At 45.4% G+C, this 21,478-nt stretch overlaps 1 protein-coding gene across 5 annotated transcripts in view; it reads right to left on the reverse strand.

Moving 5' to 3' along the window:
* Positions 1 to 21,478, reverse strand: part of RPTOR (regulatory associated protein of MTOR complex 1) — a 256,227-nt gene that overhangs the window by 13,790 nt on the left and 220,959 nt on the right. For 4 of the 5 annotated variants that reach the window (XR_012648254.1, XM_075014603.1, XM_075014602.1 and 1 more), the window contains 5 exons: positions 20,060 to 20,174; positions 19,479 to 19,603; positions 18,285 to 18,389; positions 13,356 to 13,403; positions 1,125 to 1,231 (listed from right to left, as the gene is read on the reverse strand). Coding sequence is in view for 4 of the 5 variants with exons in the window: in XM_075014603.1 (XP_074870704.1) it covers positions 1,125 to 1,231; positions 13,356 to 13,403; positions 18,285 to 18,389; positions 19,479 to 19,603; positions 20,060 to 20,174 (500 nt within the window). In the remaining variant the exon portion in view is untranslated. The remainder of the gene's footprint in view (positions 1 to 1,124; positions 1,232 to 13,355; positions 13,404 to 18,284; positions 18,390 to 19,478; positions 19,604 to 20,059; positions 20,175 to 21,478) is intronic. The other variant, XM_075014601.1, reaches the window with a different exon arrangement.

The raw sequence follows: 21,478 nt of genomic DNA on the forward strand, positions 1-21,478 counted from the left end.
TGCCCCATTATTCATCTGGGCGGCACCTGAATCTCTCCTGGGCGGCTGCCCAAATGCTCAGCTTTTACAGAGAATGCCGATTCCTGTGGACAACTTTAAAATCAAACCTGGATATTCTAAATATAGACTCTAGGAACACTTCTGGGGATGATTCGTAGCCTGTGTTACAAAGACATTAGACCATATGATCAAAGTGGTCCTTTCTGGTCTGGGAATCTATGGAAGTGCTTCAGTGTATGCTTAAGTGCTTTTCTGAGTAAGGATGCTTTCCTCACTTGGACCTCAGATGGCAGGTGGGAAGGCAAATTACAGCGTTGTAAGGATTAGTCCTGTGTAATTCTAGGAGCAGAAGCTAGAATGTCTGAGGAGTGCCTGACTCTATCCATCATTGTACTTTACCTGCTCAAGGTGTTTTATAGTATGACTATACTTCAACAGAGAGACCATATCAGACACCTGACCTCCCATTCGTGATCATCTACCCCCTTTTCTCCCAGATGCAATTGCATATCATTCAGTACAGTTACAGTAATTTCCTAAAGGGACAAGCACTATAATATTAGGAAAGCATAAGAGAATTTGTAGCTGTTTTGTAAAAGATTTTGCAGCTGAAAAGAAGAGCCAGCATCATGTGACAAGTCTGCTCTCCAAAGACTATTGTCTGAGAACCTTTGGACTGTGTTCTTTAAATAGCTATATGGTGTGTGACCTGAAAATACACTCCCTGGAACCTAATTCCCAGTGCTGGCCTGAGGCAGATGTGGGCCCAGTGCCCCATCCTTTCCTCCATGCTTCCACCTTGCTTCTTTCCGCCCCACTCCACCCCTTATCCAAGATTGTGCCCTTGCACCATCTCCTTCTGACTTCCACCTCCTTCCACTAGTGATGCTGGGAGCCTGTGGGGTGGGCTGGACCCAGGTTGCTCACTGCTACCGGCACCAAGCTTCCCACTTACTCTACAGGCCACCCCAGACCCTGCATTTCCCTGAAGCACAGGTCCCCTAAAAGAGTGGGGTCCAGGGTGGCTGTCCCTGACCATCCTATGGACGGGATGGCTCTGCTAATTCCAGCGAGTCACCTAGGAGACTTGAAAGCTCCAACAACAATGAAAGGGTTAAATTTACCTGCACTTTCATTTCTCGATCTGTGTCCCAGATCCGGATAATGCGTACATCTCCTGATGTCATGAGAAGCCCTGTCTCTTGTTCCCAGTCTACCACCATCCCTGCTCCTGAGAAAAAACACAAGACATGGAAATTATTCTTCACATAAGCACAGAGTTTCACAGAGCTGAAGACCCAGATGTGATCAGACACATTTTAGTATACCTAGAAGAATCATAAAGTCTCTCTCTCTCTCACACACACACAAACTTGAAGCCACTTGGCTTATCCCCAGAGCTGGAAGGGCAATCTCTATACTCAGCAAAATCCTCATCTGGCAGATGCTTGAAAAGGTCCAGATGACCTTTACAGGACAATGGCACCAGCCCTCTGCAAGATGATGGAATCATAAATTACTCCACATCCTATAAAAATACCAAGCTAAGCAGTGTCCTGAGCAGTACGACTTTCAGGGAATCCAGAATGGCACAGCTTTCAAAGGACTCTGGAATTCACGGACTACCAGGATTTCTCATCCTCACCTCAGATTGAAATACTGCATGTGATTAAGAGGAAATGTTTTTACACAAGGAATGGTTAAATTGTGGAATTTGCTGCTGCAAGATATTAAGTTAAATTTCTCAGTAAGACAAAAAAAAAGTGATGTATATGGATAAGAACATCCTGAACTTATACTAGCTAGAATACCTGTACAAGAACTTTCAGTCCTTATGCTTCAGGGCACAAACTGTTTGCCAGCAGGAGCCTAGAAGAAATTCCCTCCAATGGTACTAGAGCAGGTCTTCAGCTTACCCTGAATCATCTGATACGGACCCCCTGCTGTGGACAGGTTGGCTGACTATTTGAACCAGTGATCTTTGCTGGTATGGCAATTTTTGTTCAACAAATTACTGTCTTTCGCCCCTTTTCCCATTCAGAGGATTGAGTGGTAAAAGCCACAGAGAGAGTCAACAGTGCTTATGTATTAATGCCAGGGCATGGCAGCTACTCTGGATTTGGGTAATAGCAGGCTGAGCAAACTCCCAATTGGTGGGGTAATCTCCAAGGAAGGATTCCAGTACATTTGATCAAAACAGCCTTCCTCACAGTAGCGACACACTGCCGAAATGTTCAGCTTTGAGCAGAAAGTCATGTATCAATTATCTTTTGCTTCCTCTGCTGGGAAGATGACTAACCCTGGATCTGCCTGTTTCCCAGGGAGCTTTCTATGTATACATATGTACAAAGATGAAAAAAGTGCCAGGGCAAGGAAACGTGAAATGAATTTCATTGCACAGATGTTTGCCTTCTATTAAATGCACGTTTTCTGCTACACAAAAACCAAGACGGACTCCAGCATGTCCTGTCTTTTCACAAGCAGCTTTGCACTGGGGATATCATAGTAGAGATTCAAATATGATGCCAAATATAAGGTGGGCATTTTACCTCAGAAGATTCACAGAAGTCAGACACAGATTAGGACTGCAGTCTCATTTTATTGCTTCCACCAGGACCTTCGATGAATGATTCTAATGCTAGAAAGACCCCATAGGAGAGAGACAGAAGTGGCCTTCTCAAAAGGTACTCAGTGAGGTTCTGTCTTCTATTGCTCTTCCAAATTAGCACTTGTGGGAACTTTAACACCGTGCAATGAATGCTCTGATTGCCACTGGGGGCTTCCTGCCACCAATCAGCAAAGCCACCACCACCGGAACTGGAACTGGAAAGGGGAAACAACACGGAAGTGGAAGCACCCTAATGAATCCTCAGCCCGCTGTGAGTACAATAGGATGACAGCATATTGTGGCGATTCAGACCTAATTTCCTCTGTACACCTCCTCCTGGAAAAGTACAGCTGAGCCCTTTCCCGATCTCACCATGCACTGCAAGATCAGAAGACACTGATGTTCGCAGCCCATTACAAGAAATTCAGGACCCATAGCTAAGCTGACAGCTCCTATCTTTATCTTGTGAGTCAAACAGACTGTTACTTTGGACTGCCTGACCGCTCTGAGGGCTGCCACACATCCCAAGCAAACAAGCAGGCAGTGGTTCAGCTCCTAAGTGTTTTCACTTGACATCTTATTTATGGCCCATGTGACAAGATAACCCTGGCAGACCTCAGATGAATACTGCCATTATATCACTGATGGAGCTAAGCAGGCAAGGCTGTTTGGCAGTTCTAACGCTCCCAACTGTTCCCAGGTTTGAAGAAAATTACCTTCTTCAGTTCAATCAGCAGCAATAATCTCCCCTAAACCAATTGGATGCTGAAGTTTTCCCTTCACTGGAAGGGGAAAAGGAGGACATGAGTGGTAGGTGTTTGGCAGGTACTGTTGGTGCCAATGATTAACAGCCTTCTTGATCAGAAATTGCCAGATCTGAAGAAGTGGGTCTATCCCACGAATGCTCATCTCCTAATACATTATTCTGTTAGTCTTTAAAGTGCTCCAGGACTGCTTTTTTGTTTTGTGACCCTTCTTCTGGGGATATCCATGGGGAATTTGTTCCTTTCACAACACTGGGATCTACTGGCACAAAGTCTGCAGGGTAGGGGGAAAATTTTTCTTCTTACAAAAAGGTTTCTCCTCATGAGAGATTTTACCAGTCAGAAAAGGATAAGAATTCATACCAAAGAATGGCTATGTGAGAGATCCCACTTCTGGAGAGGAAAAGGGATGAAAATTTAATTTTGAAGAGGATGTTTCACAGGCTGCATCTTGCAGAACGGACTTCCCATGCTTCAGTGCCCAAAAATGAAAGTGCAGAATGAGAAAAGGTGTTTCGGAGTGAGTAGGCTGATCTAGGCATAGAGCTAAGGCCGGAGAAAATCACTGCGCTCATCTGTTCTGAACTCCTGCATACGACAGGCACTAGAATTCCACCCAAATAATTCCTAGAGCAGCTCTGCCAGAACACCATCCAATCCAGATTTATAAATGGTAACTGAAGGAGGATTCACTGCAGCTCATGGTAAATTGTTCCAACGGCTACTCACCTCACTGTGCAGAATTAAGCCTTAATTTCCATCTGAAGTGGGATAGCTTCAACTTGCAACCATTGGATTGCATTCTTTCTTTGCTAGACTGAAGAGCCCATATCAAATATCTGTTCCCCCTCTCAGTACTTAGTCTACTACTCTAAGGGGTATTTTCTAAACCTTTACTCACTCTTCTGGCTCTTCTCCAAGCCCTCTACTGTTTATCACCGTCCCTTTGGAATTGCAGGCACCAGAACTGCACATGGGCTTCCAGCACTGGTTACACCAGGGCCAAATACAGAGGTAAAATAGACTCTTTGCTCCTATTCAAGATCCTCCTGTTGACACATCCCAGGGTCACGGTGGCTCTTTCAGTCACAACGTCACACTAGGAACTCATGTTCAGTTGATTATTCAACACAATGCCCACGTTTTTGGTCACTGCTTTTCAGCATTGCACCTCACATGCCCCAGCTTGTCAGTATGGCTGTGTTCTTCATTCCCAGATGTCTACATTTACCCACATAAAAAAACACATAGGTTACTTGTGCCCAGTTTACCAAGTGATCTAGCTCACTCTCAATCCATGACCTGTCCTCTTAATTTTTTTTCCACTCCAATTTTCGTGTGACATCTGCAAACTTTGTCCATGCTGATTTCATGTTTTCTTCCAGGTCATTCATAAAGATGTTAAACAGTGCAGGGCAAAGGACAGAGCTATGCAGGACCCTGCTGGCAACACACGTGCTCAACATCCAGTCCTGTCTAAAGTGACGTTTGGCGACATTCCAGCCAGGCCGTTTTTAATTCATTTAATATGGATGACACCCAACTTCATGGTCCCTATGTGTCTGCACCATATCCCCCAGCTATCCTCTAATGCTTTGATGGGTTCCGTCACAGTAGCACCTGAGCACCCCTGTGTCCTGAGACTGGAGAGGGCTGCAGCTCAGATTTCAATAACCACTGCTTTAATGACCTTCTCTGTGACATGCCTCCTTAGCAACCTTCCTCGATTCAATGGGAAACACAGTTTTGACTTCATCTGACATGTATTGCTCCAAGGTGGGCCCTGTGGTTCTCATTACCCCAAATAACCCATGCTTGAGAGAGAAAAAATCTTGGCACTCTCTTTTCTGAGAGACTTTGAATTCCAGCAACCTGAGAGCTGTTCAACCTCTTGTCACCAGAGACTGCACAGCATGCTGAATTCCAGGCATGCATGATATCCCTGGAAACCTCAGCTTCCAGCCTCAGTGGGCTGCAGCTGGTTGATCACGAGTGACCAGCAAAGAACAAGAGGCTTATATGATACATTTTCAAACCCTTTCAATGAGATGTGCTATAAGGAAGAGATAGCTATGTTACTGGAAAGCTCTAAACAAGAAGTTTGTGTGTCTCAAAAAAGAGCAAAAGAATTGACAACTTTTCAGATATATCTAAATTATTCACAAGTATGTAAAAAAGGCGGCTTCTTTTGCCTCTGAAATATTAATCACAAGAAAACTCCACAATATACACAGTGATGTTACTCCTACATAGTTATCAATTATAGGGCAAGCTTATGTTTATTAAAGCAAGCAGAGTTTTTTAGTGTTTCAGGAACTGGAACCTGGCTCATTACTGGCCCAGGTTTACATCTTAAATTCCTAACACCATTGGAGTTAAAAACAGAAACGAGGGCTGGTTGATACCACTTCTTAAGTTAATCTAACTTATGTTGTTTGAGGGTGTGAACATGAATCCCCCAAAGTCTATGTCTACACTGCACTTTTTTTCCAGCTACGCTCTTTCGACTTCTCAAGGTTGAAATAAGTAAAGTCAAAAAATCGCATTCACACAACCACAGTATTGCAAAATGGAGCCTTCTCATTTCCAGCCATGCCACTGCAAAAAGAGTATTCAGATAAGCCAACAATAGCTGTGCTTTTTTTTTTTTTTTTTTTTTTTGACATAAATTCATTTTTGTCTTTAAAGTGGGGTGGGGGGAGTTGTGCTGCTTTCAGAGCTGGGTGCCCATCCAAGAACCACCACTCTAGACCACCCAGCTCTGAAGGCAGCACAGGAATAAGGGTGGCAATACCGAGGAACCCCTCCATCCTCAAATAACCTTGCAACCCCCTCCTGCAACTCCCTTTTGGGTCAGAACCTCCAGTTTGAGAAACTCAGGCCACACCTGTGAAATCTGGCATGTACAAAGTAGAAGAACATAAAAGAAAGGATTTCATGGTTTGAGATGTGTCTTTCATGTTACGGAATTTGGTAGGGCCTACTCGTATGGCTCTTCCGCTATTCTTGCCGGCTCACCAACATAAAGCAGACAAAGCAGGGAATAGTGTGATACACCTGCACTCAGAGGGAAAGCTGGTAACTGAATTTGTGGAATTTTTAGAAGCCCAAGAGTATTACTACCTTGAACCTGGACAATACAGCTCCTTTAACAGCACTGTTACTTGAGAACAAATCCTTCCTACAGTCTCAGATGATAACACACAACAAAGTCTTCCATAATTCAAGAAAGCAATTTTGACAGGCATTTTAGCTGAGACTTTTAACACGAGGACTGGCAGTTCCACATGATGTGAGAAGATATAGGCAATGCATATCAACAACTGTTTCTGAAGCTGTAACTTTCTGTGGTTGCTCCCTGCAGGATCCCCCCTGACAATCAGATACATCTCTCAGTGGGACAGTTCCCTGTATAAATTTCAATAAATAACCCTGGCTTTGAAAGCAGATTCAAGTGTGTGCCCTTATATTTATCACTGCTGGAATGTGGCCAACATGCAGTTGGCATTTTGATGAGTTTGCAAAAGCCTGCATGGACCACAATAGCAAAGCATCTCAGAGACACCCTGCTGATCTTTTGAACAGGGCCCTCCTGGGTAAACAATCAGGTGCATCTTCATTTTCATTTCCAAGAAGCAGTGGGTGGGCTGCATTATCTCATTCTTCCTTCATTTCTAAAGTGTATCTTTGAGTGACACTCCTCCCATGCCAATCACTGCCTCCAGTGACACAAAAAGAAAAGGAAGGGTACATCTATCTGGGAATTTAATTTACAACACTCAAAGTCCCTTGTCCTGGAGTTGCAGCATCTCTGATTACTTTGACACCTTAGAGACTAACAGATAATTTGGAGCATAAGCTTTTGTGGGCAAAGACCCGCTTTGTCAGATGCATGTCCACTTTCCCCTGATTCTGCAGTGTGGAAGACCACAGCCTGCAGGCTGCAAGAGCCTTATAAAGAAGGCAGGGTACACTGGGATCTGGGTCAATGCCTTCCTAGTCCCTAACTAGGCTCACAGCTGTGGCTCACTGGGGACCAGCCTGCAGTACTGAGCCAGTCAGGCACCTGCTGTCAGGCTTACTATAAAAGGCTTCCCCTCCTGGCAGGAAGGGGCAAGAGTTGTGATGTACATAAGGAGGAAAAAGCTGGAGGTTTGAGAGCAGAGCAGAGTAGTATGGCTGGGTACCAGAGTGAAGTGGCCTAGGGAGAGGCCGCTATGCTAGGGCAGGGGTAAGAGCCCCACTAGCTGCTTCTCTCCATTAAGGACTCCAGGCCGCAGTCCAGGGTGGTGGGTGGGTCTGGACTCCCCTCACCCTTCCCCTTGAGGTTTGCCCTAGGAGTAAGCAGGGGAGCCTGACCCCTGTAATGGGGGTCTGCTTCACCTCTCTGTGGACTTGCCTGTGATGACAATGGCTCAGTAAATGGACAGCCTTGCCCTTGGACGGACTCAGGCAGCTAAGGGGCCACCGTGAGCCTCTGCGGAACACACGAAACCACCAAGCAGCACAGAGACCCCTGGAAGATGGATAGGGGCCTTGCCACAGTGGATAGAGACTAACACGGACACCCCACTAATTATTTTATTTCCCTAAAAGAACTAAGCTTACCCAAAGTGCTTCTCGCTATTTGTCCATGCTCCAAGGAGCAGATAACTCTCAAGGGAGACCTGGGGTTTCACTTGTAGCTTCCTCTTCTCATGCTGGTTCTCTCAGGGTTTTATCTCAGCAGCTGGCCGCTGCGTACCAGCTCTGTATCAGGGCAAGGACTCTTTCTGCTGCAGCACAACAGAGAAACTCCTGTACACGCTAGCTCAAGGCCTGTCCTCGGGATCCAGCACTTGCTTCCCCAGCTCCTAATCTTTAATACCTGGAAGATCTCAATTGTGACAAACCCCTCCCGCATCCCTGCCTGGTTCTTTGAGTGTCAACTTTATTAAAGGTAGAGCCGTGGCCTAGCTCCTGCTCTTTCAGGACAGGACATTTGTAATGATTCCTTTTGTTTTGAGAGTGTGGAAAGCAGTTGAGGGAGTGGATGGGGAGGGAGGGAGGTGGCGAGCACATGCTGTTTTCTCTTCCTGGCAGTGACAAGAATGGAGGCACTCACGAGGCTAGAGAGAACACCTGGATTTCATATCTCAGTTAACACATCCACCAAGCCAGCTACGGTGGGAAGCGGGTGGAGTGGAGAGAGAAGTTTCTCACTCCAGCCTTCTCCCCAGTCACACAGAGATCCAAAGTCAAAGTATGATCAACTTTACAGGCTTTCCAGGGTTCAGACCATCTCTTCTGAATTTATTTCATTCCCACCATTTGATTCTGATGTCTAGACTTTGTCCGCTCTCCTGTGAATACTCCCAAAGGAAATTCCGTGTCTTTCCCCATTTTCCCCACTGGGATTCACCTCGGCACATGGGGCCGCTCAGTGGTGTGGGAAAACGTCAATACTGACCACAGAGCTCTAGTCAAAGGACCACCCTTATAAGCTTCCCCTTAACCAGGAGCTTTCTGCCTCTGTGGGTGTGCTGAACTGAACAATAACGAGCTGGATTTTAAGTTTCTGTGCCAGTCCTATTTTGGAACACCACAGCCTTATAACAAAAGATGTGAAATAAAATCCGTTTAGGGCTTATCTACACTGCCACTTCACTGGGCTGTAACTTAGGGGTATGATAAAACACACCCGTTGCCCCCACCCTGCGCAGAGCAAGTTACAGCGCTGTAAAGCACCAGTGTAAACAGGCTCCCAGGGCTGTTCGCCACTCCCCTTGCAGAGGTGGTTTGCCTACAGTTCTGGGGAGCTCTCGCCCAGCGCTGCTGCCATGACCATACTGTTGCAGCTGCACTTTAAACTTACAAGTGCAGAGAGAGCCTTAGTTACTTGAGCACAACCTTGTTGTCTTCTGATACCCAAATTTTAAGGCAGCTTCAGAGCAGGCTACACACAAACACAAAGCTATGGCTTTGTGCTCTCTAGGCCGTTACTTTGCTGATGCTGAGTTTTCATCATTTTTATTGAGGCTACTGTAGTGCCTAAAGCCCCCACTCATAGAACAGGACCCCACTGTGCTAGGCACTGTACAGACAGAGAGAAAAAGAAGGGGGGCCCTACACAATGCTGACAAAGCAGGTGCCAGCCCTTGCCATGACTCTGTGTCAGCCAAGCACTGACCAATTCCTTGCTGTAGATGAGTATTGCATCATCGTGTTGGAGCTCACCTACGCTTACAGTACTGCACTGGTGCAGGAGTATTACTGTAGTATTTAGCAAAGACACTGTCTATGCCAATGGGAGAGCACCTCCCATCAGTGCAGGCACTCCGCCTCTCCAAGAGGCAGGAAGTATGTTGGTGGGAGAAGCCCTCCCATTGACACAGAGCCATCCATACGAGGAGTTTAACTGGCATCCCTGCATAGCTTGGCCGAGTGGATTTTCCGACAGATGTTTGTAGCCTAGAACAGGACTTAGTGTGGTTAAGACTGTCTTAAACTTTTAACGAAGTGTTCAGACTTTATGAAATGCTTGTAAGTTGCAACACAAAACAACCTCACTTACGATATCTTTACCACATGCTGTAAAGTAACATTTGGTCAGCCTGTCAGCCAGTGTCCCTGCAGGCCCATCAGGAAGGGCTATCAAAGCTTAATGGGCCATCAAAGCTTAATGGGCCATTGTAGAACATTCCAGTACAAAGACTTTGCTAACTGCCCACCATAGGCTATGTGCAAAAGGGCTCATCCCATTCGCCTGAATCCTGAAAGAAGGAAATAAAGACAGCAAACAGGAAAAACATTTGCATCTCTGCTATTTCCACACTACGTGGCTGAAGCTAGGCAAGAAGCAGGGACCCACAGGGTTAACCTGGACTAGCCCTAAAAGACATTCACTACCAACAAAACAAAAAAGCAGTCGAGTAGCACTTTAAAGACTAACAAAACAATTTCTTAGGTGATGAGCTTTTGTGAACCTTTCAAGAAGTGGGTCTGTCCCACAAAAGCTCATCACCTAAGAAATTGTTTTGTTAGTCTTTAAAGTGCTACTGGACTGCTTTTTTGCTTTGATAGAATATAGACTAACAGGACTATGTCTTTGTTCCTATTCACTGCCGAAAGATTGCTACATCTTTGAAATCCATAGATGGCAACTCATAGTATATAACCTTGGCCTGCTTTAACCTCTACATTATGCATTCCTTTTCCTATCAAAACAAACCAGCAGTCATGTAGCAGCACTTTGAGGACTAACAATATGATTTATTTGGTGATGAGCTTTTCCCAAGATAGGCCCAAGAAGATCAACAACAGAACACCACTGGTCATCACCTATAGTCCCCAGCTCAAACCCCTGCAACGCACCAAGAAAAGCCTACAACTTGTTCTAGATCACGATGCTAAGCTCCAGAAGGCCCTAGGTGACAGGCCTGTCCTCTCCTATAGACAACCTCCTAACCTAAAAAAGTCTCACTAGCAATCACAGGCTACACCACAATAGTACTAATCCTGGAACTTTTCCCTGCAACAAACCCCACTGCCAACTTTGTCCACCTATTTATTCTTGGGATACCATCACTGGACCTAACCACGTTAGTTACAAGATCAGGGGCTCATACCTCAACCAATATTAAATATGCCATTTTGTGCCAGCAGTGCCCCTCCACTATGTATATTGGACAAACTGGGCAAACTCTTCACCAAAGAATGAATGGACAAAGAGCAGACATCAGGAATCTCAATACACAAAAGTGGATCAGTGAACACTTGAATGGAGTGGGCCATTCTGTTCAAGACCTAAGAATTTACATTTTACAACAGAGACTTTAAAAACAGATTGCAGAGGGAGATTTGCAAACTGGAGCTCATATTCAAATTTGACACATTAACACTTGGTATGAAGAAAGACAACAATTACCTCACGCATTACAAGGACTGCTTTCCTTCCTGTGATGCTCATAATTAACTCAGGCAAGACATTTAACATCCCCCACACTTCACCTGCCTCCTGCAGTCCTATATACTTGATTTTGCAGTTTTTACTGCAGTATTTTTTGGACCTGTGTACTTACAGGAGTCAGTCTGCGCCGGAAATGTTATAGATCTGAAGAAGTGGCTCTGTCCCACGAAAACTCATCATCAAATAAATCATTTTGTTAGTCTTTAAAGTGCTACATTACTGCTGTTTTGTTTTGTTAGAATACAGACTAACACGGCTACCTCTCTGTTACTATTCCTTTTCCTAGTTCAGAAAGTCTCAGTTAGTTTGTGATACTACTGACCATGTTGTCTTTGGTGAGAGGTACAAATCGGTAAACACGCTGTGATTTACACTGAGGGTAAACACACAGTCTTGGGATAGAGAGTAACTTGAAACGTTTGTGATCTTGGTGCATAGCCACCAATGATCATTAAACCCGGCTTGCCTGGGTGGCCAGGTCGACCTGCCCAAAGCTTGAGTCTGTGACTTGCTGAAGCTGTTGCAGTACTTCAAGAATTCCCATTTGTTAACAGGTCAGTGAAATTAGTTGTAGAACGCCCACTCAGTCTGAGGTGTCTGCCCTAAGCTGGGCACTGACCCTCATGAACCAGTCCAAACAGTGTACCGCCTTGCACCAGAGAGCAAGCAAACAATCTAAATACCTGTGTGGTGGCCCGTGCAATCAATGGAATGCGAGGATACAATGCACTTGGCGCTGTAGCAGAACTTGTGCTTTTGACATGGGTGTATCTGAAGCATTTGGCCATCAGACAAATGGTTCAACTCATAAATTAATATGGAGAACTCCTTCCCCAACAGAGACAGAGGAAAGGGAAATCCCTGTTACAGTCTCCGTTAGGAGAATGCCTGGGAGCTAAGCACTTGTATCTGTTTTTATTGACTCACAGCTATTTCTGTGCTCTGGACAGAGCGCTGCTTGCCTTGCACTGCATTGGCCGTATTGATCTTGCATGGGAGTGCCTGGCATTTCCTTAAGCTAAGGCCCAGTTACTGAACGGGGAATTCCCTTTGGCCAAGGCTTTCTAATTTTAGCCTTTCAATTTGTTAGTGAATGCCTAGCAACACCAGGATGCTTACAGTAACACATGAGCTTTGCACAGTCCAGTCCCAGAGCTCTGCTTTTTGAGCAGACAGAGTGCAAAGGCCTTAATTAGAGAGCTCTGAATCACACACTGATACAATCGCTTTTGTTTTACTAATCACGACAGACACATCCCTGCCCTGCTCAGCTAACGAATATTAATAATTAATGAACAGCCTAAGAAGCTGACATCAGCTTTCACACACACAGACGTGGTGTTCTGAGGAGCCATCTGTCTCCCTCTCCAGGGGCGCAGGAGAGAGAAGGGATTCATGTCCAGCAAACCCCTAGGCTTGTGCAGCCGAAAACTGCAGTGTTACACACAGGCTAATAGATGGCAAAGGCAGGGCTTGAAATATTTACCAGACACATACTAGCTAAAGAACTCAACACACTAGACAGAGGCTGACAATAAAGATGCACCAGCTACTCCTTTCCCTTTGCTGTTTGATAGACTGGTTATGTCATATGTTTAACTAACCACCACCATACAGCGTGCTGGCTCAATGCAGTATTTGTTGTCACCATTTGGAAGCTGTCACCCTAGCTCTTTTATTCAATGATGGTTTGAAACATTTTTACCACAGGAATTTTATGTACTCAAAAGGGCAACCACATCCCCTCCCACCCCCTGCAAAAAGCCCCCATGCCACAGAAAGTCAGATACAAGCAGCCACTTTAGATTAACCTGCTGTCCTCCAGAGTGGGCACCCTTGGTCCATCCAGGTGGCATCAAATACCCTTCATTACAATCCCCATTGTTCATTAATGCTCAATCTTGTATACAAGGCAAGAAATGGGAGGGACAGAAGAAGCAATGCCTTCCAGCTGACATTCAATGGGATGCCAAGTCTGACTAGAAGGCACTTCCCATCCCAGCTGCTCATAGGTAAGAGGAAAGAAAGCACTCACCTCCCTGTTTACTTCTGTCAAGATAGATTGAAACCCTTCGGGACAGACCTGTGAGAAGACAGGGAGTAAGGGGTGATGCTAAGGGTAAGTGGGTCAGCCAAAGCAAAATAAATCTTAAAAGGGTTAGAAAAGCAACTCAAATAAAGGAAAAGAACAGCGAAGGGAAAAGCAGCCATACCAAGTCAAGTGCGTGCTTCCACCTGTAGAAAAGGCACTGCATTGGTTTTAATCGCAGCCTCCTTTTCCTAGGAAGCCATTAAAAAAAGCTTCCGTCTGTCCCATCACCACAGGGTTGCTTTGCTAAGTTTTGTCCTGAAACTGGACACACTCTCGATCCCTTTAATAGTTTTGTTCCTTGGCATAAAATAAAACGTGTCTCACTCAAGAGTGACAAATGGAAACAGAAATGACCCATGGCATAAACATCTGTACAGATCAAACTGAACATAGAACGGGAAGTTTCTGTCATTTCAGGCTGGCGCCCCAGGCAGTTAGTGCTGCTGAGCAGCAGTGTAATGGACTCTTCAGCACCATACATCAATGGATTGCTAATGAGCGTTCGGTCAGAGAAAACAATTTACAGACGCTACAGCTACGCAACTCTTAAGTGGGGAATTAGCTGTTGAAACAGATTAGCTTCAAGCCTTCATAGACCTTGGACAGCAAAAGAAGCTGCAGGATGGCAGCATACACACAGGATATAGCTGTGTTTAAATACATGTCGAGACGCCTGCTTAGGTCTTGCCTTTAGACACAGCGTATTCAGAGAGATCCTGGTCGTTTACTAACAGGGAGGTCTACACAGAGCCTTTTTGGGAGTCGCACTCTGGTTCTCTTCGTTAATCTGAACAAAGGAAAGCAATGCAGGCTTTTGCAAGCCGTATACAAGAGTGACCAGGAGAGGGAACACCTAAGTCAACGGAATTTGATGGATTCAAGGCAGCTGGGTGTATTTCCACACACTCTGCCGAGTCCCAAAAACTGAGTTTTAAAAGAGCTGAGATGCTAACATTGGAGTTGGCAGTTTATGCTCCACACTGCCTCACAGACAGGGCTCATCTCCCAGGAACAAGGTGAAAGTTGCGGTTTTACTCATGTGAAGTGTTTACACCAATTCTTGTCTTCAGAGGGACAGCTATGCAGCTGTATGATACACTCAGACAATGTAAGTTCTGACTTGTAGAGAAACCTGAGGGCAGGTAGTTTCCTACTCAGTTGCATTGTTTTAACCAATGGTATGAACCCAAATTGGTGCAAGCCTCTTTTTAGATAATCTTATTTTGGTTTAAGAGCAACTCTTATTTTCACTGCATCTTAAACTGTTAGGCTATGTCTACACTAGAAGCATCTGTCGACAGAGAAATCTTGACAGAACCTCTAGTGACAGCTTTGCCGGTACAACAACTTGCTCTGTCGACAGAGAACTGCCAGACTGCACTGCCCTCTGGAGACAGAAAGCAGAGTAGTAGCTCTGCAAATGGGGCTGCCAGGCAGCTGAAAGCCCTCTCTGTCGACATGTGTCTACATGGCACTTCTATCGATAGTGCTCTGACGACAGTGTTGCTATGAGGGATAACACTGTCGAGTCAACTGCAGATTTCTATTGAGACTCTGTCAACAGAACACTTTAATGTGCGTGGATGCTCCCTGAGTTATGTCCACAGAAGGCCCCTTCTGTCAACAAAACTCTTGAGTATAGATGCAGCTTTAGGAAACAGGTCTGAAATGGATCAAAATAAGAGTATGATTAAACAGAGTAAGCTGTGGGTTGCACCTGTTTAACGAAACCTGTTTTAAACCAATTTAAGTTAAACTAATATAAGTTTCCAATATAGTTACAGCCTCACTTTGGTTCAAGCATCTGAGAGACCTAAGAAACGGATGACCACTACACAAGATTACTTTGCTGTTGTAATACAAATTTTTGAGCTAATGCCATGGAATTCCCACTGAATAAACACCCTGCAGATGCTTTTCAGACCCCTGCAGGAAGAACACTGCTTTCTCTAGTAAGTGATCTGTGAATTCCTCCTTTCTGCACTCTAGCCTGTTCTTCACAAAAGAGAACTGCATGAAATGGTGATGTATTTCTCAACAGTCTCATCTATTCCTGCTGCTTATTCCCAGACTAAGTCAGCATCCTGATTGCTGTTGAGAAGAGGATCAAGTTACAGAACAAGGCTTCAGACACACTGGTGGTGCAGAAAAAGGGAGAGGAGGATCAGTAGCAGGAATAGTTGAAGTCCAGTAAAACTCCTGCTTCCAGGTAGACATTCTTGTTAATAGGAGGAGGCCGTGAAGTGGAGAAAACTTAGAATGCAAACAGAATAGCTTCAGCACTGGAAAGTAACCTGAGTATCTGCAGCATAAGCTAGCTCTTCAATGACCAATCTCATTTCCCAGGGAATCATTTCACTGGGCTCTTTTGAAATGAATGAGTTCATTTCGCTCCCCACAACGAAATTTACATTTCTCTTCTTCTGAATCTAATCCAATCACTCCCTGGCTAAAAGGCAGAGAATGCAACAAAGCCTGGACTTGCTCACACCACTGGAAAAGGAAGTGTATAAGATGCATAAGAGAAATGGACTGGAAGTTTCAGCACTGCTGTCTTGGCAAGCACGACTTCCTGACACTTACACCTAAATCAGCTTCTGCTTCTCTTCATCATCTATTCTGCAATGTCAGACGCTGCCTCTGTGTACCGTCCCTCTGCTGCTGCTTTCAAGGGCTGTGGAGAACAAGATGTAAGCAGCAAATGCCCTGCCCTGATTAAGGTGCCTGTAGGTACTGGGGGATAAAAATGGGAGCAAGCCAGAGGGGATTCAGTCTGCATTTGTCAGCATCTCCTGTGAACTTTATTCATTATGCAGCAAGGAGTGGAGGATAATGGGAGCCTTGGGGAACTCCTAGATGCCAGTGATTTGGGAGAGTCCATTACAAGGACAATGGAAAGAGCATCCTGATTCCTGGGAGGGAAAAGCTTAGACATGATCACTCAAAAAGGCTGATGGCAGGGAAAAAAAAATGGAGAAAGGCAAAACCAACTGAATGAGAGTCAAAAGGGCGGCTTGATGGCTCTGGTTGGTGCTTCTCTCTCCTCTGCTCCAGAGTGGAAAGAGTAAGGAGCCAGGCACTTAACAGCTCAGTGCAAGATCACTGGCTCCTTCCTTCCTGCTTTTGTCCCTGCAAAGAGCAGGTTTCAATCATGGCAATTTTCCCAGCATGCTGAAAGCTCTCAGCATTTTGTAATTAATTATGTGCATGTATGACAGTGTGGTGCAGAGCCTGAAGTTACAGCAATCACACTTCCCCCTGCCTGGACTACTACAGAACTGAGGACAGACTGACGTGAGAATGGAGGGGAATCCAACAAAGCAGCACAGGTAAAATCCAATGAATAGATAAAAAGCCATCCAACCAGAGAAGCAGGAAAAAGGAGGGACTGTGAAAGGGAGACACACGGGAAGTAAGACAGGGTTGTAAATGCTGCTATCCTGGAAACATGGCTACACAAACTGTTCATTTGATGAAAGCTTTTATCAAACCAGTATCACCAGACTGGTGACAAAGGGCATGTCTATGTCCACAGTTAGTTCCCAGCAAGCAGGGCTGCGAATCTACCCTGAACTAGCCTCCTAAGGCAGGCCATGCAGACCCTGCATGCACTGTTAGACTGCATCAGCAGGGCTAGAGGGAGGCAGGCAGGTGTGTGGCAGATTCACATCCAGCTGACTGTGAATTAAATTTGTTAGTCTCTAAGGTGCCACAGGACTGCTTGTATTTCTGAATTAAATGTTCACATAAACGAGCCCATTGTTACCCAGGTGGAACATTTGTTTGACAAATCACCAAGAATCACGTACAGGCTGTGCTGGCTCTCTGGCAGTATTATGTAGAGTCCAACAGAGTTGTATGGATTAGCACTAGGAAGTTGTCAAATAAGCTATGCCAGACTCCTGAGATGAGCTACACAGGCTCAGAAATGAGCGCTGCCAGAGTTTACAGGCCATCAGGGATCACTGTGATCTTCTAGTCTGACCTCCTGCATAGCACAGGCCAGATTAATCTCACCTGGAGCCAGATTAATCTCACCTGCATCAAACCCAGACCTGCTGGTTGAGCTACAGCAGGTCTTTGTAAGAGACATCCAACCTTGGTATATCCCCCCAGCAATACCCTAAGACATATTTCACAGTCACCTGAATTAGACTCCTGGATTCGGCACAGTGCATGGCTGAGCGGCCTTTCCGCATGCAGCCTTGCTTGGCATTGTTGAAGATCTAAGGTAGTTTGAATCTGATTGTGCCAACGCCCTGTACATAATCAGAGGAGACTGCCTGCTCTTCTCTCAACACACAATAAATGACAGTGAGTAAGCGCTAAAATGGAACGTGAGCTTGGTGTGATCATGAGTGCAACGTGCAAAGCTGTGCAAAGGGTGTGCAGCCAATCAGAGGGAAGACAAAAGGGGTGAGTTATTCATAAAACCCCAAAGGGGGAAGACATAACCCCCTGTTACAACCAGTTCAAGACAGGAAAGTGCTCAGTACATCCTTGTTCTACAGGTCTCTAATCAGGAAAAAAAAAGTTGATTTAGATCCATGCAATTCCACTGGAGCATATGAAGGACAATGTCCCTATTGGAGAATTATGCTCCATCTTCACTCTCTTGTATGGCTACTCCCCACCTGCTTACTTCGGTCATACGTCACTTAGAAGAGTTTGTGCTTGGGGATTTGTAGCCAAGTGGAAAAGGAATCCTTCACCATGGCTTTGTAAGACTCCACTTCAAGGCTCAGAGACTGTTAACAAGGATGTCACTGAAGGCTGAAATAGAACAACTTGTTCCACTTTACCTATCCCTAGAAAAGGTTCCACCAGAGCAAGTTATTTCTACCCCCAGATGGGAATTCAGCACAGACCCACCTCGTGTGGTTGGCAGCATGTCAGACAAGCCCTGCCAGGCAGTCACCATCTCAGGATTCTTTTCCAGGTCAGCAAAGTTCTTCCACACTCTGATAGCACCGTCATCTTGAGGAGTACAGAGAAAAGACAATGTCACTACTGGTATAGATATCACTTCACAACTTGGAAGCAAATGAAGACAGGACCTGAAGAGAACCTGGAATTGTAGTCATGGACTCTTACATGGAACGAAAATGGCATCTGAGCTTCCAGACCCCTTTCTGAATGATTTCTCCTACACCAGTTCATTAAGGTTCTTCTATCTAACCTCATGTCCATGCAACCTAGGCGATTATTTCATGGGGGACTGCACTGGAAGAGCAAGCCTCTTAACTGAGCTGTAAAACCCTCTCTTTGCAAAAATTCATTTTCACCAGGAGGTCTCTCTTTTCCTTCCCTTCTATCAGTGCTGAGAACCAAAGTGCTCCACTAAAGACAAAACAGAACCCCATATAAGAGCTTTACTAAAGCCTGTCTTCTTGGCACAAGCCGTTCACACCAGCACCGTATATCTCTTCTTATTTTGTTCACGTCAGTGAAGCATTTTTTGTGCTTAAAAAAAAATCAGTAATTTGAAAGAGAAATGTCCTAGAGGTCTCACAATTCTGCTCACACATTTCTTAATTACACCATGAGCACTGACTATGAACAGCAATTGCAAACACTTAGACTGACCCATTTACAATGATTGCCTGGAAGAAGTAAATGCCTCTCACAGCTCCAGAAGCCAACAAATGGCAAAAGCAGTACTCTATGCTACCCTATGACATGGCAAGCTACAGAACTTCTTTTTCCAGGTGATCTGTCAGGGACAGGGACATGGTTTCTGACTGTGTTGGGGGAGTGTTCAGAACCACACCAAATTACTCATGCAACAACTGTGAATGAAAATGGTTTCAACAAGTGTTCAGTGCATCAAACTCAAGTCAACAGTTACACTATATAGCCACTGAAACAGTTCAATTATTCCACTCTGCTGGCCATAAACTTCTCCCAAGAGCCACCAGTGCCTGGAATTCCCATGGAAGATGAATGGCCCAGCCCAGTAAGACAGAGGGAAGGGAGGCCTCAGAACATCTCACATGCATCCGAAGCCTGGAAAGGAGTTCCCATCTCTCTGTCCCATGACTAGCTGGTGACGGAGGTTAAACTCACCTGTGGCAGTCAGGAGCAGAGAACAGTCTTGGCCATTCAGGTATTCCATGGCTGTGATTCGGGTGTAGCGAGGGTTTCCGTTGTGGAAATAGTCTAGTTTCTCACCCTTCTCCCAATCCCAAAAACTGGGAAAGGTAGTGGAAGATTAGGTCAGATCTGCATTCACTGCACAAGTTGTTAAAAGCAGCTTTCCCAAGAAAGAGCTAATAAAGGTTACATACACTAGACACCAATTCAGTTTGTTTTTCTCCTTATCTCCTTTTTATTAATGCCTTTCTACATCATCATCTCTCTCTGCAGAGAAAGTAGTAAGATTCAGACCATAACCTGTTAGAAATCTAGTTATGAGACTTCTCTGCTGACCACCACAGAAAGCCACCCCTTTGTTTAACCCAGGGCGAGACGCAGGCCTCAAACCCATGACCCTTCTACTGCACCTGTCTAAGAGTAGCTTAAGCATCTCATCTCCCAGCAAAGAGTTCAGAGCACCTGGAATCCAGTATTGTGGCTGACAGTCCCTACGTGTCCAGTCATGACCCTGGCAGCCAATCCCTTAGGCTCAGAAAGGCAGAAACTCTCACCAGATGCTGTCCTTGTCAGCTACTGCTATACATGGTGTGAATGGGTGGAACTTCACCACAGAAGGAACACCAGGATTCCTGTTCAGAAAGATTTGATCATCCAGCCGTGAAATACCTGGGCGGGAGGAGGCATGAGAGGGGGAGAAAGAGAGAAAACCCAGATTTAGTACCACAGAAGGGGCATCCCTCTGTATGTTCCATACAACCCCCCACCCACACACCTATCCCTCTAAGCTTCACCTTTGGCCACTTCCTCTGTCCCACCTGATTTTGTGCCTTTCTTCACACCATCCTTTACTCCCAAGTAGCATGTGCCAAACCCCTATCATTCTCTGCCTTCCAACACCTCCTCACCTGTCTAGTGATCATGAGTCCCTGGGGGCTCTGTTCTGCTAGTTTAGCAGAACCCTTTTGCTTAGCAGCACCACAGATACTTCTGGGGGCTACATAAACAATAATGGTTTCGATTTCTTCCTAAATCAGAACCTTCACTCTTGCCATGCTGCTCAGAGACAGGAAACTGTTAGCTCCCCACAGTTGGCTTATCTGGGGCTGAATCTTCTGACCCCCCGCCCCCGCTCTCAATAGAAAACATGCCACATAAGGAGGGCCTATGCTGGAGATGCTTAGTAGGTGAGGTGAGCTCTCTCCAGGACATGGGGGCTCATATATTCTGGGAGAGTGAAGAGCTGCCCAGCTCTTCTCACTGTCTCGTGCTTTTGACATAGTAGTTGTGCAAGTTGGGCAAGTTTTAAGCTTGATGACAGCTCCTCTCTACCAGATAGTGAACGTCAGTGCCATTCAGAGCAGTCTAGCTCATGAACTAAGTGCTCATGGGTTTAGGTCTCACATCTGAACCACTGACGACACTTCGGCAAGAAGGTGCTGCCCTTTGCAGAAGTGTCAGTGACATGGTCCATGTTGACATCACTATTGTAAAATGTTTGTGCACCTGTCCCACGAGAGGGGTCAAACCCTAATAAGAAATGCTCGTAAGAATTCAACACACTGCCATCCATTTGCAGGTCAATGTACGAAATATTCTGGGATCTTGTATGTCAGTCCTCTCCCCTGGGTTTTATTTCTGCAAGCAGCTACAGAGTGCGCGACTGTAGGATTTCTGCCTCTGGTAGTCACCATCATAAGTCACTGCAAGGTTTCTGAAAACCAAACTGAACAAAAGGTAAGACTCCAAATACCTGTCGACCTGTGTGCTGGATCACCTCTGCTTTGGCTCCTAGCAATATCACCTGGGGTTGTGGGGGAAATGCAGAAGCCTGAGCTGACAGCTTGTTGGCAGACACAGACTCTGAGATAGTTTGTTTTACAATGCATTGATGCAAGGGTGGTTTTATTGATGTTTTTAAGTCTATTTTAATTTGTTGTTAATATTTAGGAACTTGGTTGTGGAACTTCTAC

The sequence above is a fragment of the Carettochelys insculpta genome, chromosome 20, assembly GCF_033958435.1.
Source record: "Carettochelys insculpta isolate YL-2023 chromosome 20, ASM3395843v1, whole genome shotgun sequence".
Taxonomy (NCBI): domain Eukaryota; kingdom Metazoa; phylum Chordata; order Testudines; family Carettochelyidae; genus Carettochelys; species Carettochelys insculpta.